This window comes from Necator americanus, chromosome IV (assembly GCF_031761385.1).
Source record: "Necator americanus strain Aroian chromosome IV, whole genome shotgun sequence".
Classification (NCBI taxonomy): Eukaryota; Metazoa; Nematoda; class Chromadorea; order Rhabditida; family Ancylostomatidae; genus Necator; species Necator americanus.
In genome coordinates this window covers 16,585,454-16,603,280 of record NC_087374.1, presented here as the reverse complement: position 1 = coordinate 16,603,280, position 17,827 = coordinate 16,585,454, and the positions used below count along the sequence as shown (strand labels likewise).

General features: G+C 44.3%; 4 protein-coding genes across 5 annotated transcripts; 1 reads left to right on the top strand and 3 right to left on the bottom strand.

Annotated features, from left to right (window-relative positions):
* Positions 1-3: 3 nt before the first annotated feature.
* RB195_001551 (uncharacterized protein) lies at positions 4-723 on the bottom strand (the record flags this gene model as incomplete). The annotated part of the gene is made up of 1 exon (XM_064198390.1): positions 4-723. One exon carries the CDS (start codon positions 721-723, stop codon positions 4-6), a length of 720 nt encoding a protein of 239 aa, XP_064054271.1.
* A 47-nt stretch (positions 724-770) lies between these two features.
* RB195_001550 (uncharacterized protein) lies at positions 771-1,385 on the bottom strand (the record flags this gene model as incomplete). The annotated part of the gene is made up of 1 exon (XM_064198389.1): positions 771-1,385. One exon carries the CDS (start codon positions 1,383-1,385, stop codon positions 771-773), a length of 615 nt encoding a protein of 204 aa, XP_064054270.1.
* Positions 1,386-1,495: 110 nt separating this feature from the next.
* Positions 1,496-1,903, bottom strand: RB195_001549 (uncharacterized protein; the record flags this gene model as incomplete). The annotated part of the gene is made up of 1 exon (XM_013453678.2): positions 1,496-1,903. The coding sequence occupies one exon, from the start codon at positions 1,901-1,903 to the stop codon at positions 1,496-1,498; it is 408 nt and encodes a 135-aa protein (XP_013309132.2).
* A 307-nt stretch (positions 1,904-2,210) lies between these two features.
* Positions 2,211-4,441, top strand: RB195_001548 (uncharacterized protein; the record flags this gene model as incomplete). 2 transcript variants are annotated; one of them, XM_064198387.1, is made up of 6 exons in its annotated part: positions 2,211-2,288; positions 2,567-2,647; positions 2,760-2,885; positions 2,950-3,079; positions 3,230-3,300; positions 4,280-4,441. In XM_064198387.1, 6 exons carry the CDS (start codon positions 2,211-2,213, stop codon positions 4,439-4,441), a joined length of 648 nt encoding a protein of 215 aa, XP_064054268.1. The 2 variants fall into 2 exon arrangements, with proteins under 2 accessions (XP_064054268.1, XP_064054269.1); XM_064198388.1 differs by lacking the exon at positions 2,211-2,288 and having other exon boundaries at positions 2,600-2,647.
* Positions 4,442-17,827: the final 13,386 nt, after the last annotated feature.

The following is a 17,827-nucleotide window of genomic DNA, read 5'->3' as shown; positions in this document are numbered from 1 at the left end:
GTATCACCCTGTCGGACCCCTCTTCACGTCAATGATGATGTTCTTGTAGAATGGCGAAATTCCGGTCGTGAAGTTACTGTACAACTCTCGAAGTACCTTTATGTACTGAGTAGGGACGCCTTGGTTGTCCAAGGCTTCCACGACCGCTTCCGTCTCAACTGAGTAAAAGGCCTTCTTCAAGTCGGTGAAGGTGAGACAGAGCGGCATCTTGTACTCTCGTGATACCTCGATGAGCTTCGAAACAGTGTGAATGTGGTCAATCGTGCTGAATCCTTTTCGAAACTCTGCTTGCTCGCATGGCTGTCCTTCATCCAAGACTTTTTCAATCCTATTAAGGATCACTCTTGTAAAGAGCTTGTAGATGACGGACAGTAAGCAGATTGGATGATAGTTGCCAATGTTATGTGGATCTCCCTTTTTGTAAAACAACACGGTCTTCCTGGTCTTCCACTGTTGAGGAACCTTGCATTCCGAGAAACCTACAAGGTAACTTGTAGAGAGCCTCGCCAGGGTGTACTGGCGGAAGTCTTCTGGCTTCAATTGTTCTGGTCTTATTCTGTCGGGACCGGGTGCCGTTCGATTTTTTACCGACATGATAGCATGTCGTATTTCGGACGGGAGCACCTCTGCAATGAAATGTTCGTCTTCCCCCAGATGGTGAGGAGGCAAGTGGACATGGCTGTCGAAGAGATCAGAGTAGAAGTCGTAGATGATTTTCTCCATTCCCCTTCTCGATGCAATTGTTGTTCCCTTCGGGTTGCGGAGAGCAGTCATCCTTGTCTTGTGACTGGCGAAGTCTCGACGGGCATAGCAGATGCCTTTCCCGCCTCTGCAGTTTCAGCCAGCACTTCTGCTCTTCTCTCTTTAAGGTCTTCCTTTATCGCCTCTCTGCAAAGCTTTGCGAGCTCGGACGTGAGCTCTTGGTTCCCTGCGGCTCGTGCTGCTCCACGCTGGTGTATTAGCTCAAGAGTTTCAAGAGACAGGCGTCTCTTGATGGTTTTAAAACTCTCAGCCTTCTTCGCGCAGTCGTGAAGGTGTTCAACGAGCCGGTCATTTTCCTGGTCGATGTTACCCATTGCGGAATCTTCCCAAATGCCGGCTAGCGTAGCGAAGAGATCCCAGCTGATGATAGTTCTGGGATTTTTCTCCCTAAACTTGGCGGCCTTCTTTTCTCTCCTTGTGAAGGAAAATCTTCCTCGGAAGAGGCGATGGTCCGATCCCGTATAGAACTTTGGTACAACAGCGACGTCCGTCAGGCAGAACCTTTTATTGACGATGATGTGGTCTATTTCATTGCGGTAACCTCCACCGGGTGACTCCCACTTCCAGCGTAGAGAAGAGAGTTTCTGGAATCGCGAGTTCCCATGGATGGTCCTAGTCGTCATGATGAACTAGGAGAGCCTCTCCCCCTGGTCATTCCATTGTAGGCCGTGAATCCCGATGTGAAGTTCCTCCGGCGTTCTTCTTGGGCCAACTTTGGCGTTGAAATCGCCAGTTATGACCTTGTAGAAGACATGATCTTCTCGGTAGAACTTCTCCAAAGAGCTTCAACTTCCTCTTCGTAGCTTGATGTTGGAGCGTAAGCGACGAAGATAGTCGAAGCTGACGTTGGACCACATCTTCTGATCCACAGACGTCCAATTCGGGGCGTAAGTTGTTCGAAAGAGTCGATGATCTTTGCCATACACGTGTTGACGAGGACGCTAACTCCACCAACACCTCTACTGTCGCATCTTCCTAGGAACAGTTCTTCTCCAAATTCATATACGGCGTTGAGAAGGTGACGTCGTTCCGTCTCGATCAGTCCGATGACGTCGTACTTGATCTTCTTGGCTTGCATCATCAGATCTTCGATGACCGCTTCCGATGCAAGCGTACGTGCGTTATAAGTACAGATCGTCATCCTAGTCCTTTTCCGTTTCGGTAGCCTATATGACTCCTGCAACCCCGTCCTTCCTGGCGCTACCGTACCAGGCTTTCCTTCGGAATCAGGAGACTCTTTTCTATTACTGTGTTTTGCATAAAAATTTGAAACACATGGGCAGGTTGCAAGCCTCTAGTCCCATGAGTTTTTGGGAGAACTTCCGTTCTCCCGTAGTGGACATGTGGAGCTTATTTGTTGGAGTCGACTCCAAACCGCCTTCCTTTCACCTCCCAGTCACTTGATTGCAGGCTTTTGGCCGGACCGACATGCCGGATACAAGGATGTCATGAGTCAGTCCTGGCTTAGCAAAAAGACTCAGGGAGTCCATCCTCTGAATCCACCTGCGTCTCTGGGCTGGCACAAGGTCGCTTTTGGTCCGCGATTTGCCCCCTATCCGCCATCCGGGGACGCGCCACGTAGCCTCGCGACTAAGCGGCTGTGATCCCTATAGTAAGGAAGATCCGTGGACCTCACAATAGTGAATAGTAAGCAGTAGAAGCCTGCTCTGCGGGCAGCCTAATGTGGCCTGCAGCGAGGCGGCGCACCACAAGAAAATCTGAGCCCTTACTGTACTTTAATGGCTTGTACACATTCATTATCGGACTTAATCGGTTTTATCCCATAGATTAGACATTGTTTCAGGTAGGTATTCTCATATCAGGGTCTGGAAGCAACATGAAAAAGCTCATCGAAAGTTCTCAGACTCCCGCCAGTTACTGTGAGGTGAAGTTTCGCTCGCATTACTTAAAAAATATTTTTTGATGACGGGCTAGGTTATGTTCTGAGTCTCATCAGTTTAACTTATTGAGTCTTGTATTGTTCTGTCTTTCAAAAGGTGGTAGTGGTTATTTCGAATAAACCTGCTGCGAAAGGTCTAAAGGTGGCTGGTGAAATGGGAGTTGAAAGTTTGTGTATTCCACATACTCAGATCAGAGAAGAGGGAGAAGCAAAAATTACTGAGGTGAGAAAGTGGATTAGTGCAGATTATTGTTAAAAGAAAATTCGGTTAATCATTCGATTTTCAGGCGCTTCGTGATAGAGGCGTTCAGCTCATCTGTCTTGCGGGTTACATGAGAGTACTTTCGAACAGTTTTGTGCGAGATTGGCGAAATAGAATAATCAATATCCATCCTTCATTGTTGCCTTCTTTTAAAGGTTTCCACGTTCTTCGTATCAAAATCTTCATTCGCTTCTTCGGAAGATTTTCAAAGAAATCATACTACAAAGATATCTTGTCAAGTTCTATTTGAATTAAATTCGAATTATTTTGAAATTCGTCCTCTTAGAGTAATATCTTGTTTACAGGTGGGCATGCAGTACGTGAAGCGCTTAAATTTGGGGTGAAAGTGACAGGCTGCTCGGTACACTTCGTAGATGTGCGTATCAATTATTTATAATATTATATTCTTATGAAAAAGCAGAAAGAAGGCTTAGATGTGATCAAGTACTCACGCTCTTGTGAAAACAAAAAGAAAATGTATCCATTACATAATCGGAATTAGTTCGCAGGAGGGGGCGGTCGCAGGTACCCGCAACCGAATAAGTGCCTGCAGAAGGTCGATAGGCCAAACGGGGCATATCTTAGGCTAGCTGTGATCACTAAACCACGCCCATCCATCAAAACATCACTGAGGTCGTGTATCGTGTTTATATTACAATAACGTGATAGAGTTGACTTCTAGGAAGGTTCAAAGAACAAAAGGGAGAAAAAGTAGCAACGTAGAAAGTGCAAAAAAAAAACGAAGAAAATGAAAATCCTAAAAATGAAGCAGAATTGTAGAAGATTTCAACAAGAACAGAACAACATTAGAAAACACAAATGAAGCTGAAAAGTTCCAAAATAAAAGTTTAAAGGGGTAAAAACAAGGACCTGGTCGTTAGAAGACGTAGATTTGTAATTGAAAAACTACATAGAACATATATTTGTATTTATACATAGTATTTAATGCACTTAAGATACTGCAATAAATTACAAAAGTTTCGATTTGTTTGCTATATACAAATAAAACACTATTATTTTCCATTTCTGAGACTTCGTGTGCAATCGTTCGATGTATCTCTGTACGTAAGCGTGTATTGATACTCCGTACAGAAGAAATACTAGAGATAGTGTGATCCTGCGAGGCAAGTTTCGCACCTCATTAGACGATCAGGGCCGAAGATGGACGATGTGATGGGCGGGGCATAAGGCAAACGCAACGCAATGCTCTGCTAACGCTACTAACTGCTGCGCAGCGCAATTAAAGATCGTGCTTGCCAGTCGTTTACCCTAAAGATAGGCTGTCACGGAGGCTGCAGGTACCTAACGATACGCACCCAGTTCGTAGTTATATGCACTGAAACATAAAAATTCAGGAGGAGATTGACCACGGCAAGATAATTGCACAGTCCCCAGTGACGGTAGATGAAGAAGATGACGAAGCATCACTGCATGCAAAAATCCAAGAGAAAGAACATCAGCTTTTTCCGGAAGTCATGCAAAAGCTAGCAAAGAGTATAACGAAATCATCATTATGAGAAAGTCTAGTGTCTTATAATGTGGTCTCAGAGTTACATATAATAAAGAATGGAACTGAAGTGGTTCAAAGATCAAAACGGTCGGTTGCTCATCATTAACTATCAGTCTGAACGTCCGGGTAACGCTGGACATCAGACTTGTTTTTATGAACTGATTGATAAAAATTGAATGTAGTGGGATTTTGCGAAAAATTAAATTAGTATTTTTCCCACGACGTTTCTTCAGTTCTTTCGTTTCAGAAATTTAAGCATTCACGAAATGATCACGAATTATAGTAATGATTTCATGGTCCCCTACCTGAACGTGTTAGAACTACATTTGGAGAGTATCAAAACTTGATTTTACACCTACACATTTTTACCTACTCCTTCAATACTTTTGAAATTTGGAAGCACAATTTAAAGCATAAGTTTCTTTTCTTTTTTTTTAAACAATTAGGGCTGAATAATGTAGTAAAATGAAATGACACGAACGTCGAGTTCATTAAGATAAGGTTGTAACGTCGGATCTGTTAGTTAGTTAGTTAGTTAGTTAGTTAGTTAGTTAGTTAGTTAGTTAGTTAGTTAGGTTAGTTAGTTAGGTTAGTTAGTTAGTTAGTTAGTTAGTTAGTTAGTTAGGTTAGTTAGGTTAGTTAGTTAGTTAGTTAGTTAGTTAGTTAGTTAGTTAGTTAGTTAGTTAGTTAGTTAGTTAGTTAGTTAGGTTAGTTAGTTAGGTTAGCTAACTAGTTAGTTAGTTAGTTAGTTAGTTAGGTTAGTTAGGTTAGTTAGTTGGCTAGTTAGCTAGTTCGTTAGTTAGTTAGTTAGTTAGTTAGTTAGTTAGTTAGTTAGGTTAGTTAGTTAGGTTAGCTAACTAGTTAGTTAGTTAGTTAGTTAGTTAGTTAGTTAGTTAGGTTAGTTAGTTGGCTAGTTAGCTAGTTCGTTAGTTAGTTAGTTAGTTAGTTAGTTAGTTAGTTAGGTTAGTTAGTTAGGTTAGCTAACTAGTTAGTTAGTTAGTTAGTTAGTTAGGTTAGTTAGGTTAGTTAGTTGGTTAGTTAGTTAGTTAGTTAGTTAGTTAGTTAGTTAGTTAGTTAGTTAGTTAGTTAGTTAGTTAGTTAGTTAGTTAGTTAGTTAGTTAGTTAGTTAGTTAGTTAGTTAGTTAGTTAGTTAGTTAGTTAGTTAGTTAGTTAGTTAGTTAGTTAGTTAGTTAGTTAGTTAGTTAGTTAGGTTAGTTAGGTTAGTTAGGTTAGTTAGGTTAGTTAGTTGGCTAGTTAGCTAGTTCGTTAGTTAGTTAGTTAGTTAGTTAGTTAGTTAGTTAGGTTAGTTAGTTAGTTAGTTAGTTAGTTAGTTAGTTAGTTAGTTAGTTAGTTAGTTAGTTAGTTAGTTAGTTAGTTAGTTAGTTAGTTAGTTAGTTAGTTAGTTAGGTTAGTTAGGTTAGTTAGTTAGTTAGTTAGTTAGTTAGTTAGGTTAGTTAGGTTAGTTAGTTAGTTAGTTAGTTAGTTAGTTAGTTAGTTAGTTAGTTAGTTAGGTTAGTTAGTTAGTTAGGTTAGTTAGGTTAGTTAGTTAGTTAGGTTAGTTAGGTTAGTTAGGTTAGTTAGGTTAGTTAGGTTAGTTAGGTTAGTTAGTTAGTTAGGTTAGTTAGGTTAGTTAGGTTAGTTAGGTTAGTTAGGTTAGTTAGGTTAGTTAGGTTAGTTAGGTTAGTTAGGTTAGTTAGGTTAGTTAGGTTAGTTAGGTTAGTTAGGTTAGTTAGGTTAGTTAGGTTAGTTAGGTTAGTTAGGTTAGTTAGGTTAGTTAGGTTAGTTAGGTTAGTTAGGTTAGTTAGGTTAGTTAGGTTAGTTAGGTTAGTTAGGTTAGTTAGGTTAGTTAGGTTAGTTAGGTTAGTTAGTTAGTTAGTTAGGTTAGTTAGGTTAGTTAGGTTAGTTAGGTTAGTTAGGTTAGTTAGGTTAGTTAGTTAGTTAGGTTAGTTAGGTTAGTTAGGTTAGTTAGTTAGTTAGGTTAGTTAGTTAGTTAGGTTAGTTAGTTAGTTAGGTTAGTTAGTTAGTTAGGTTAGTTAGGTTAGTTAGGTTAGTTAGGTTAGTTAGGTTAGTTAGGTTAGTTAGGTTAGTTAGGTTAGTTAGGTTAGTTAGGTTAGTTAGTTAGTTAGTTAGGTTAGTTAGGTTAGTTAGGTTAGTTAGGTTAGTTAGGTTAGTTAGGTTAGTTAGGTTAGTTAGGTTAGTTAGGTTAGTTAGGTTAGTTAGGTTAGTTAGGTTAGTTAGGTTAGTTAGGTTAGTTAGGTTAGTTAGGTTAGTTAGGTTAGTTAGTGTTAGGTTAGTTAGGTTAGTTAGGTTAGTTAGGTTAGTTAGGTTAGTTAGGTTAGTTAGGTTAGTTAGGTTAGTTAGGTTAGTTAGGTTAGTTAGGTTAGTTAGGTTAGTTAGGTTAGTTAGGTTAGTTAGGTTAGTTAGGTTAGTTAGGTTAGTTAGGTTAGTTAGGTTAGTTAGGTTAGTTAGGTTAGTTAGGTTAGTTAGGTTAGTTAGGTTAGTTAGGTTAGTTAGGTTAGTTAGGTTAGTTAGGTTAGTTAGGTTAGTTAGGTTAGTTAGGTTAGTTAGGTTAGTTAGGTTAGTTAGGTTAGTTAGGTTAGTTAGGTTAGTTAGGTTAGTTAGGTTAGTTAGGTTAGTTAGGTTAGTTAGGTTAGTTAGGTTAGTTAGGTTAGTTGTTAGTTAGGTTTAGGGAGAGGGCTGGGGTTCAATTCCCCATACCTCATTGAGTTTTGTTACATTCAGTGAGGCCTCAGATGCGGGAACTGTCATTTCAGTGTAATGGCTAGTTTAGTTATTTTTATGTTAGGTTAGTTTGATTTATTGCACACACGTGTTGTTTGTACGCGGGGGTATAGCTCAGTGGTAGAGCGCGCCCTTAGCATGGGAGAGGGGTGGGGTTCAATTCCCCATACCTCCATGAGTTTTGTTCCAGTCAGCGAGGCCCCAGATGCGGGAACTGTCATTTCACTGTGACAATGACCTCAATTCCATCCACGCGGCTTCTTTTCTGAATGATAATTTCCTTTGATTTCTTCGTTTTATTGTAGAGCAGTATAAATTGCGAAGTGTCACGATGTTGTTTGTACGCGGGGGTATAGCTCAGTGGTAGAGCGCTCCCTTAGCATGGGAGAGGGCTGGGGTTCAATTCCCCATACCTCCATGAGTTTTGTTCCAGTCAGCGAGGCCCCAGATGCGGGAACTGTCATTTCAGTGTGACAATGGCCTTGCCTCCCTTTTTCTGAATGATAATTTCCTTTGATTTCTTCGTTTTATTGTAGAGCAGTATAATTTGTGAAGTGGCACGACGTTGTTTGTACGCGGGGGTATAGCTCAGTGGTAGAGCGCTCCCTTAGCATGGGAGAGGGCTGGGGTTCAATTCCCCATACCTCCATGAGTTTTGTTCCAGTCAGTGAGGCCCCAGATGCGGGAACTGTCACTTCAGTGTGACAATGGCTGCCCCTTTCTGAATGATAATTTCCTTTGATTTCTTCGTTTTATTGTAGAGCAGTATAAATTGCGAAGTGTCACGATGTTGTTTGTACGCGGGGGTATAGCTCAGTGGTAGAGCGCTCCCTTAGCATGGGAGAGGGCTGGGGTTCAATTCCCCATACCTCCATGAGTTTTGTTCCAGTCAGCGAGGCCCCAGATGCGGGAACTCTCATTTCACTGTGACAATGACCTCAATTCCATCCACGCGGCTTCTTTTCTGGATGATAATTTCCTTTGATTTCTTCGTTTTATTGTAGAGCAGTATAAATTGCGAAGTGTCACGATGTTGTTTGTACGCGGGGGTATAGCTCAGTGGTAGAGCGCTCCCTTAGCATGGGAGAGGGCTGGGGTTCAATTCCCCATACCTCCATGAGTTTTGTTCCAGTCAGTGAGGCCCCAGATGCGGGAACTGTCATTTCAGTGTGACAATGGCTGCCCCTTTCTGAATGATAATTTCCTTTGATTTCTTCGTTTTATTGTAGAGCAGTATAATTTGTGAAGTGGCACGACGTTGTTTGTACGCGGGGGTATAGCTCAGTGGTAGAGCGCTCCCTTAGCATGGGAGAGGGCTGGGGTTCAATTCCCCATACCTCCATGAGTTTTGTTCCAGTCAGTGAGGCCTCAGATGCGGGAACTGTCATTTCAGTGTGACAATGGCTGCCCCTTTCTGAATGATAATTTCCTTTGATTTCTTCGTTTTATTGTAGAGCAGTATAAATTGCGAAGTGTCACGATGTTGTTTGTACGCGGGGGTATAGCTCAGTGGTAGAGCGCTCCCTTAGCATGGGAGAGGGCTGGGGTTCAATTCCCCATACCTCCATGAGTTTTGTTCCAGTCAGCGAGGCCCCAGATGCGGGAACTGTCATTTCAGTGTGACAATGACCTCAATTCCATCCACGCGGCTTCTTTTCTGGATGATAATTTCCTTTGATTTCATCGTTTTATTGTAGAGCAGTATAATTTGTGAAGTGGCACGACGTTGTTTGTACGCGGGGGTATAGCTCAGTGGTAGAGCGCTCCCTTAGCATGGGAGAGGGCTGGGGTTCAATTCCCCATACCTCCATGAGTTTTGTTCCAGTCAGTGAGGCCCCAGATGCGGGAACTGTCATTTCAGTGTGACAATGGCTGCCCCTTTCTGAATGATAATTTCCTTTGATTTCTTCGTTTTATTGTAGAGCAGTATAAATTGCGAAGTGTCACGATGTTGTTTGTACGCGGGGGTATAGCTCAGTGGTAGAGCGCTCCCTTAGCATGGGAGAGGGCTGGGGTTCAATTCCCCATACCTCCATGAGTTTTGTTCCAGTCAGCGAGGCCCCAGATGCGGGAACTGTCATTTCAGTGTGACAATGACAATTCCATCCACGCGGCTTCTTTTCTGAATGATAATTTCCTTTGATTTCTTCGTTTTATTGTAGAGCAGTATAATTTGTGAAGTGTCACGACGTTGTTTGTACGCGGGGGTATAGCTCAGTGGTAGAGCGCTCCCTTAGCATGGGAGAGGGCTGGGGTTCAATTCCCCATACCTCCATGAGTTTTGTTCCAGTAAGGCCCAGATGCGGGAACTGTCATTTCAGTGTGACAATGGTGCCCCTTCCTAATGTTTTTTTTTTTTTATTGGCGTAATATTTTTACGGGGTTTTGCTCTTGCATGGAGATGGGTTCTTCCCCATCCTCTGAGTTTTGTTCCATTCAGGGAGGCCCCAAATGGGGGAATTTTCTTTTTATTTTGAAAATGGCTCCCCTTTTTTTATTATAATTTCCTTTGATTTCTTCGTTTTATTGTAGAGCAGTATAAATTGTGAAGTGTCACGACGTTGTTTGTACGGGGGGTATAGCTCAGTGGTAGAGCGCTCCCTTAGCATGGGAGAGGGCTGGGGTTCAATTCCCCATACCTCCATGAGTTTTGTTCCAGTCAGCGAGGCCCCAGATGCGGGAACTGTCATTTCAGTGTGACAATGGCTGTTTCTTTTCTGAATGATAATTTCCTTTGATTTCTTCGTTTTATTGTAGAGCAGTATAGATTGTGAAGTGTCACGACGTTGTTTGTAGAGGGGGGTATAGCTCAGTGGTAGAGCGCTCCCTTAGCATGGGAGAGGGCTGGGGTTCAATTCCCCATACCTCCTGAGTTTTGTTCCAGTCAGTGAGGCCTCAGATGCGGGAACTGTCATTTCAGTGTGATACTGGCTGCCCTTTTCTGAATGATAATTTCCTTTGATTTCTTCGTTTTATTGTAGAGCAGTATATTTGTGAAGTGGAATGTTGTTTGTACGCGGGGGTATAGCTCAGTGGTAGAGCGCTCCCTTAGCATGGGAGAGGGCTGGGGTTCAATTCCCCATACCTCCATGAGTTTTGTTCCAGTCAGTGAGGCCTCAGATGCGGGAACTGTCATTTCTGTGACAATGGCTGCTTTTTTTTTTTGATTTTTCTTTTAAGCTAATGTGCCGATGTTGTTTTACGGCGCTTGAGAGGGCTGGGGTTCATCCCATCATTTTTTCAGTAGTGAGGCCCAATGCGGTTATTCCACCCTGTCTTTTCTGAATGATAATTTCCTTTGATTTCTTCGTTTTATTGTAGAGCAGTATAAATTGTGAAGTGGTCACGACGTTGTTTGTACGCGGGGGTATAGCTCAGTGGTAGAGCGCTCCCTTAGCATGGGAGAGGGCTGGGGTTCAATTCCCCATACCTCCATGAGTTTTGTTCCAGTCAGCGAGGCCCCAGATGCGGGAACTGTCACTTCAGTGTGACAATGGCTGCCCCTTTCTGAATGATAATTTCCTTTGATTTCTTCGTTTTATTGTAGAGCAGTATAATTTGTGAAGTGGCACGACGTTGTTTGTACGCGGGGTATAGCTCAGTGGTAGGCGCCCTTAGCATGGAGAGGGCTGGGGTTAATTCTACTCCATGAGTTTTGTTCCATATCGGCTTATTTCTTTTCTTTTGTATTTGGTGTTTTTGCGGGGGTATAGCTCAGTGGTAGAGCGCTCCCTTAGCATGGGAGAGGGCTGGGGTTCAATTCCCCTTACCTCCATGAGTTTTGTTCCAGTCAGTGAGGCCCAGATGCGGGACTGTCATTTCAGTGTGACAATGGCTGCCCCTTTTCTGAATGATAATTTCCTTTGATTTCTTCGTTTTATTGTAGAGCAGTATAAATTGTGAACGAAGTGTCACGATGTTGTTTGTACGCGGGGGTATAGCTCAGTGGTAGAGCGCTCCCTTAGCATGGGAGAGGGCTGGGGTTCAATTCCCCATACCTCCATGAGTTTGTTTCCAGATGAGCCAGTCAGCGAGGCCCCAGATGCGGGAACTGTCATTTCAGTGTGACAATGGCCTTGCCCCTTTCTGGATGATAATTTCCTTTGATTTCTTCGTTTTATTGTAGAGCAGTATAATTTGTGAAGTGGCACGACGTTGTTTGTACGCGGTAGTTGTGCGCATGGGAGAGGGCTGGGGTTTCTCATCCTCTTGAGTTTTGTTCAGTGAGGCCCAGTGGGGAACTCCATCCTCCATGTGTCTTTCTGAATGATAATTTCCTTTGATTTCTTCGTTTTATTGTAGAGCAGTATAAATTGCGAAGTGTCACGATGTTGTTTGTACGCGGGGGTATAGCTCAGTGGTAGAGCGCTCCCTTAGCATGGGAGAGGGCTGGGGTTCAATTCCCCATACCTCCATGAGTTTTGTTCCAGTCAGCGAGGCCTCAGATGCGGGAACTGCTCATTTTGTGTCAATGTCCACAATTCGCTCCGCCTTTTCTGAATGATAATTTCCTTTGATTTCTTCGTTTTATTGTAGAGCAGTATAATTTGTGAAGTGGCACGACGTTGTTTGTACGCGGGGGTATAGCTCAGTGGTAGAGCGCTCCCTTAGCATGGGAGAGGGCTGGGGTTCAATTCCCCATACCTCCATGAGTTTTGTTCCAGTCAGCGAGGCCCCAGATGCGGGAACTGTCATTTCAGTGTGACAATGGCTGCCCCTTTCTGAATGATAATTTCCTTTGATTTCTTCGTTTTATTGTAGAGCAGTATAAATTGCGAAGTGTCACGATGTTGTTTGTACGCGGGGGTATAGCTCAGTGGTAGAGCGCTCCCTTAGCATGGGAGAGGGCTGGGGTTCAATTCCCCATACCTCCATGAGTTTTGTTCCAGTCAGCGAGGCCCCAGATGCGGGAACTGTCATTTCAGTGTGACAATGTGCGGCTTCTTTTCTGAATGATAATTTCCTTTGATTTCTTCGTTTTATTGTAGAGCAGTATAATTTGTGAAGTGGCACGACGTTGTTTGTACGCGGGGGTATAGCTCAGTGGTAGAGCGCTCCCTTAGCATGGGAGAGGGCTGGGGTTCAATTCCCCATACCTCCATGAGTTTTGTTCCAGTCAGTGAGGCCTCAGATGCGGGAACTGTCATTTCAGTGTGACAATGGCTGCCCCTTTCTGAATGATAATTTCCTTTGATTTCTTCGTTTTATTGTAGAGCAGTATAAATTGTGAAGTGGCACGATGTTGTTTGTACGCGGGGGTATAGCTCAGTGGTAGAGCGCTCCCTTAGCATGGGAGAGGGCTGGGGTTCAATTCCCCATACCTCCATGAGTTTTGTTCCAGTCAGCGAGGCCCCAGATGCGGGAACTGTCATTTCAGTGTGACAATGGCTGCCCCTTTCTGATTTTATGATAATTTCCTTTGATTTCTTCGTTTTATTGTAGAGCAGTATAAATTGCGAAGTGTCTCGATGTTGTTTGTACGCGGGGGTATAGCTCAGTGGTAGAGCGCTCCCTTAGCATGGGAGAGGGCTGGGGTTCAATTCCCCATACCTCCATGAGTTTTGTTCCAGTCAGTGAGGCCTCAGATGCGGGAACTGTCATTTCAGTGTGACAATGGCTGTTTCTTTTCTGAATGATAATTTCCTTTGATTTCTTCGTTTTATTGTAGAGCAGTATAAATTGTGAAGTGGCACGACGTTGTTTGTACGCGGGGGTATAGCTCAGTGGTAGAGCGCTCCCTTAGCATGGGAGAGGGCTGGGGTTCAATTCCCCATACCTCCATGAGTTTTGTTCCAGTCAGCGAGGCCCCAGATGCGGGAACTCTCATTTCACTGTGACAATGACCTCAATTCCATCCACGCGGCTTCTTTTCTGGATGATAATTTCCTTTGATTTCTTCGTTTTATCGTAGAGCAGTATAAATTGCGAAGTGTCACGATGTTGTTTGTACGCGGGGGTATAGCTCAGTGGTAGAGCGCTCCCTTAGCATGGGAGAGGGCTGGGGTTCAATTCCCCATACCTCCATGAGTTTTGTTCCAGTCAGTGAGGCCTCAGATGCGGGAACTGTCATTTCAGTGTGACAATGGCTGCCCCTTTCTGAATGATAATTTCCTTTATTTTTTTTATTGTAGAGAGATAAATTGGAAGGTGTTTTGTTTTTGGGGTATAGCTCGTGGTGGCGCTCCCTTAGCATGGGAGAGGGTGGGGTTCAATTCCCATACCTCCATGTTTTGCTCAGGGACTTATTTCATGTGACAGTCCCTTTTTGATGATAAAGAGCAGTTTATTTTTTATTCGTAGAGAGTAATTGTGAAGTGGCACGACGTTGTTTTTACGCGGGGGTATAGCTCAGTGGTGGTGTGGGTCTTCCTTAGCATTGGAGAGGGCTGGGGTTCAATTCCCCATACCTCCTTGAGTTTTGTTCCAGTCAGGGGTTGACAGAATTGGCTGCCCCTTTTTGGAATGATAATTTCCTTTGATTTCTTCGTTTTATTGTAGAGCAGTATAAATTGCGAAGTGTCACGATGTTGTTTGTACGCGGGGGTATAGCTCAGTGGTAGAGCGCGCCCTTAGCACGGAAGAGGGGTGGGGTTCAATTCCCCATACCTCCATGAGTTTTGTTCCAGTCAGTGAGGGCCCAGATGCGGGAACTGTCATTTCAGTGTGACAATGGCTGTTTCTTTTCTGAATGATAATTTCCTTTGATTTCTTCGTTTTATTGTAGAGCAGTATAGATTGTGAAGTGGTCACGACGTTGTTTGTACGCGGGGGTATAGCTCAGTGGTAGAGCGCTCCCTTAGCATGGGAGAGGGCTGGGGTTCAATTCCCCATACCTCCATGAGTTTTGTTCCAGTCAGTGAGGCCCCAGATGCGGGAACTGTCATTTCAGTGTGACAATGGCTGCCCCTTTCTGAATGATAATTTCCTTTGATTTCTTCGTTTTATTGTAGAGCAGTATTGATTGTGAAGTGGCACGATGTTGTTTGTACGCGGGGGTATAGCTCAGTGGTAGAGCGCTCCCTTAGCATGGGAGAGGGCTGGGGTTCAATTCCCCATACCTGCATGAGTATTGTTCCAGTCATGGAGGCCTCAGATGCGGGAACTGTCATTTCAGTGTGACAATGGCTGCCCCTTTCTGAATGATAATTTCCTTTGATTTCTTCGTTTTTTTGTAGTAGAGCAGTATAAATTGCGAAGTGTCACGATGTTGTTTGTACGCGGGGGTATAGCTCAGTGGTAGAGCGCTCCCTTAGCATGGGAGAGGGCTGGGGTTCAATTCCCCATACCTCCATGAGTTTTGTTCCAGTCAGTGAGGCCCCAGATGCGGGAACTGTCATTTCAGTGTGACAATGGCTGCCCCTTTCTGAATGATAATTTCCTTTGATTTCTTCGTTTTATTGTAGAGCAGTATAAATTGCGAAGTGGCACGATGTTGTTTGTACGCGGGGGTATAGCTCAGTGGTAGAGCGCTCCCTTAGCATGGGAGAGGGCTGGGGTTCAATTCCCCATACCTGCATGAGTATTGTTCCAGTCAGCGAAGGCCCAGATGCGGGAACTGTCATTTCAGTGTGACAATGGCTGTTTCTTTTCTGAATGATAATTTCCTTTGATTTCTTCGTTTTATTGTAGAGCAGTATAGATTGTGAAGTGGCACGACGTTGTTTTTACGCGGGGGTATAGCTCAGTGGTGGTGTGGGTCTTCCTTAGCATTGGAGAGGGCTGGGGTTCAATTCCCCATACCTCATTGAGTTTTGTTACATTCAGCGAGGCCTCAGATGCGGGAACTGTCATTTCAGTGTGACAATGGCTGCCCCTTTCTGAATGATAATTTCCTTTGATTTCTTCGTTTTATTGTAGAGCAGTATAAATTGTCGAAGGGATGTTGTTTGCACGTTTTTTGCGGGGGTATAGCTCAGTGGTAGAGCGCTCCCTTAGCATGGGAGAGGGCTGGGGTTCAATTCCCCATACCTCCAGTTTTGTTCCAGTCAGCGAGGCCTCAGATGCGGGGAACTGTCATTTCAGTGACAATGTGCTCGAATAATTTCCACATATAGCTCACGCGGCTCTCTTTGCATGCGAGAATTTCCTGTTAATTCATATCTCCGTTTTTTTGTTAGGAGCAGAGGAAATTGCGAAGTGTCACGAATTTGTGAAGTGGCACGACGTTGTTCATACGCGGGGGTATAGCTCAGTGGTAGAGCGCTACCTTAGCATGGGGAGAGGGCTGGGGTTCAATTCCCCATACCTCCATGAGTTTTGTTCCAGCAGCTCAGTGAGCGGGCCCCAGATGCGGGAACTAGTCCTTTTCAGTGTGACAATGGCTCGCGGCCCCTTTTCCTGAATGATAATTTCCTTTGATTTCTTCGTTTTATTGTAGAGCAGTATAAATTGCGAAGTGTCACGACGTTGTTTGTGGTTTTGGCACGCGGGGGTATAGCTCAGTGGTAGAGCGCTCCCTTAGCATGGGAGAGGGCTGGGGTTCAATTCCCCATACCTCCAAGGAGGTTTTTTTCGGGTTCCAGTCAGCGAGGCCACATTCTGAATGTAACCTGATTTTTGCTTTCATTTTTGTGAACAGTAATTGCAAGTTCCACCGATGTTGTTTGTACGCGGGGGGGTAGGCTCAGTGGTGAGCCCTTTAGCATGGGAGAGGCTGGGGTTCAATTCCTCATGCCTCCAGTTTTATTGTAGGCGCAGTATAAATTTGAGGCTCCACGATGTGACTCGTTTGTCGGGCCCAACACCACGCGGCTTTTTTGATTATATTGCTCAGTGTGTAGAGCGCTCCCTTTGCATGCGAGAGAGCTGGGGCACGCGGGGAATTCCCCAAGTACCTCCAGGAGCTTTTCCAGGGATTCGGGCTGGGGCTCAGTGATCGTGAGACCTCCATGAGTGACAACATGCTCGTGGTTCAGTGTGGGAATGGCTGGGCCTCTTTCCTCGGAATCTGATAATTTTCCTTTGATTTCTTCGTTTTATTGTAGATAACAGTAGCAGTTGTAAATTTGTGAAGGGGCCCGTCCCGATGTTGTTTGTACGCGGGGGTATAGCTCAGTGGTAGAGCGCTCCCTTAGCATGGGAGAGGGCTGGGGTTCAATTCCCCATACCTCCATGAGTTTTGTTCCAGTCAGCGAGGCCCCAGATGCGGGAACTCTCATTTCACTGTGACAATGACCTCAATTCCATCCACGCGGCTTCTTTTCTGGATGATAATTTCCTTTGATTTCATCGTTTTATTGTAGAGCAGTATAATTTGTGAAGTGGCACGACGTTGTTTGTACGCGGGGGTATAGCTCAGTGGTAGAGCGCTCCCTTAGCATGGGAGAGGGCTGGGGTTCAATTCCCCATACCTCCAGATGCGTGGAACTGTCACTTTTACAAATGGCCCCTTTCTGAATGATAATTTCCTTTGATTTCTTCAATTTGTATAAATGCGGAAGTGTGCGCGACATAAGGTTTACGCGGGGGTATAGCTCAGTGGTAGAGCGCTCCCTTAGCATGGGAGAGGGCTGGGGTTCAATTCCCCATACCTCCATGAGTTTTGTTCCAACTCAGAGAGGCCCCAGATGCGGGAACTGCTCAATTTCCTTTGTGACAATGGCTGCCCCTCGCTTCGAATGATAATTTCTTTGATTTCTTCGTTTTATTGTAGACCAGTGTAAATTGTGAAGTGTCACGACGTTGTTTTAGTCGCGGGGGTATAGCTCCAGTGGTAGAGCGCTCCCTTAGCATGGGAGAGAGGCTGGGGTTCAATTCCCCATACCTCCATGAGTTTTGTTCCAGTCAGCGAGGCCCCCAGATGCCGGGAACTGTCACTTCAGTGTGACAATGGCTGCCCCTTTCTGAATGATAATTTCCTTTGATTTCTTCGTTTTATTGTAGAGCAGGTATAAATTGCGAAGTGTCACGATGTTGTTTGTACGCGGGGGTATAGCTCAGTGGTAGAGCCTTTCCCTTAGCATGTGGGAGAGGGCTGGGGTTCAATTCCCCATACCTGCATGAGTATTGTTCCAGTCAGCGAAGGCCCAGATGCGGGAACTGTCATTTCAGTGTGACAATGGCTGTTTCTTTTCTGAATGATAATTTCCTTTGATTTCTTCGTTTGAATGTGCAGTATAAATTCGAATAAGGTTCCACAAGGGGGTATAGCTCAGTGGTAGAGCGCTCGCTTAGCATGCGAGAAGTCTGGGGTTCGATTCCCCATACCTCCAGTTATCTTTTGCAGGCATAACGGGAAAGGAAACCTCAATTCCATCCTGATGATGATAATTTCCTTTGATGAATGTGCTCGAATAAGGTCCACGATGTTGTTTGTACACGGGGGTATAGCTCAGTGGTAGAGCGCTCGCTTAGCATGCGAGAAGTCTGGGGTTCAATTCCCCATACCTCCAGTAGTTTTGCAGGCATAACAGAAAGTCGATGAGTGCCCTGGTGAATGCTCGAATAAGGTCCACTGGGTATAGCTCAGGGTAGATGGCTGCTCGCTTTGAATGATAAGTCTGGGGTTTGATTCCCCATACCTCAGTATCTTTTGCAGGCATAACAGAAAGGAAATTAAGTGATAGTGTCATGAATGTGCTCGAATAAGGTCCACATGGGGGTATAGCTCAGGGGTAGAGCGCTCGCTTTGCATGCGAGAAGTTTGGGGTTC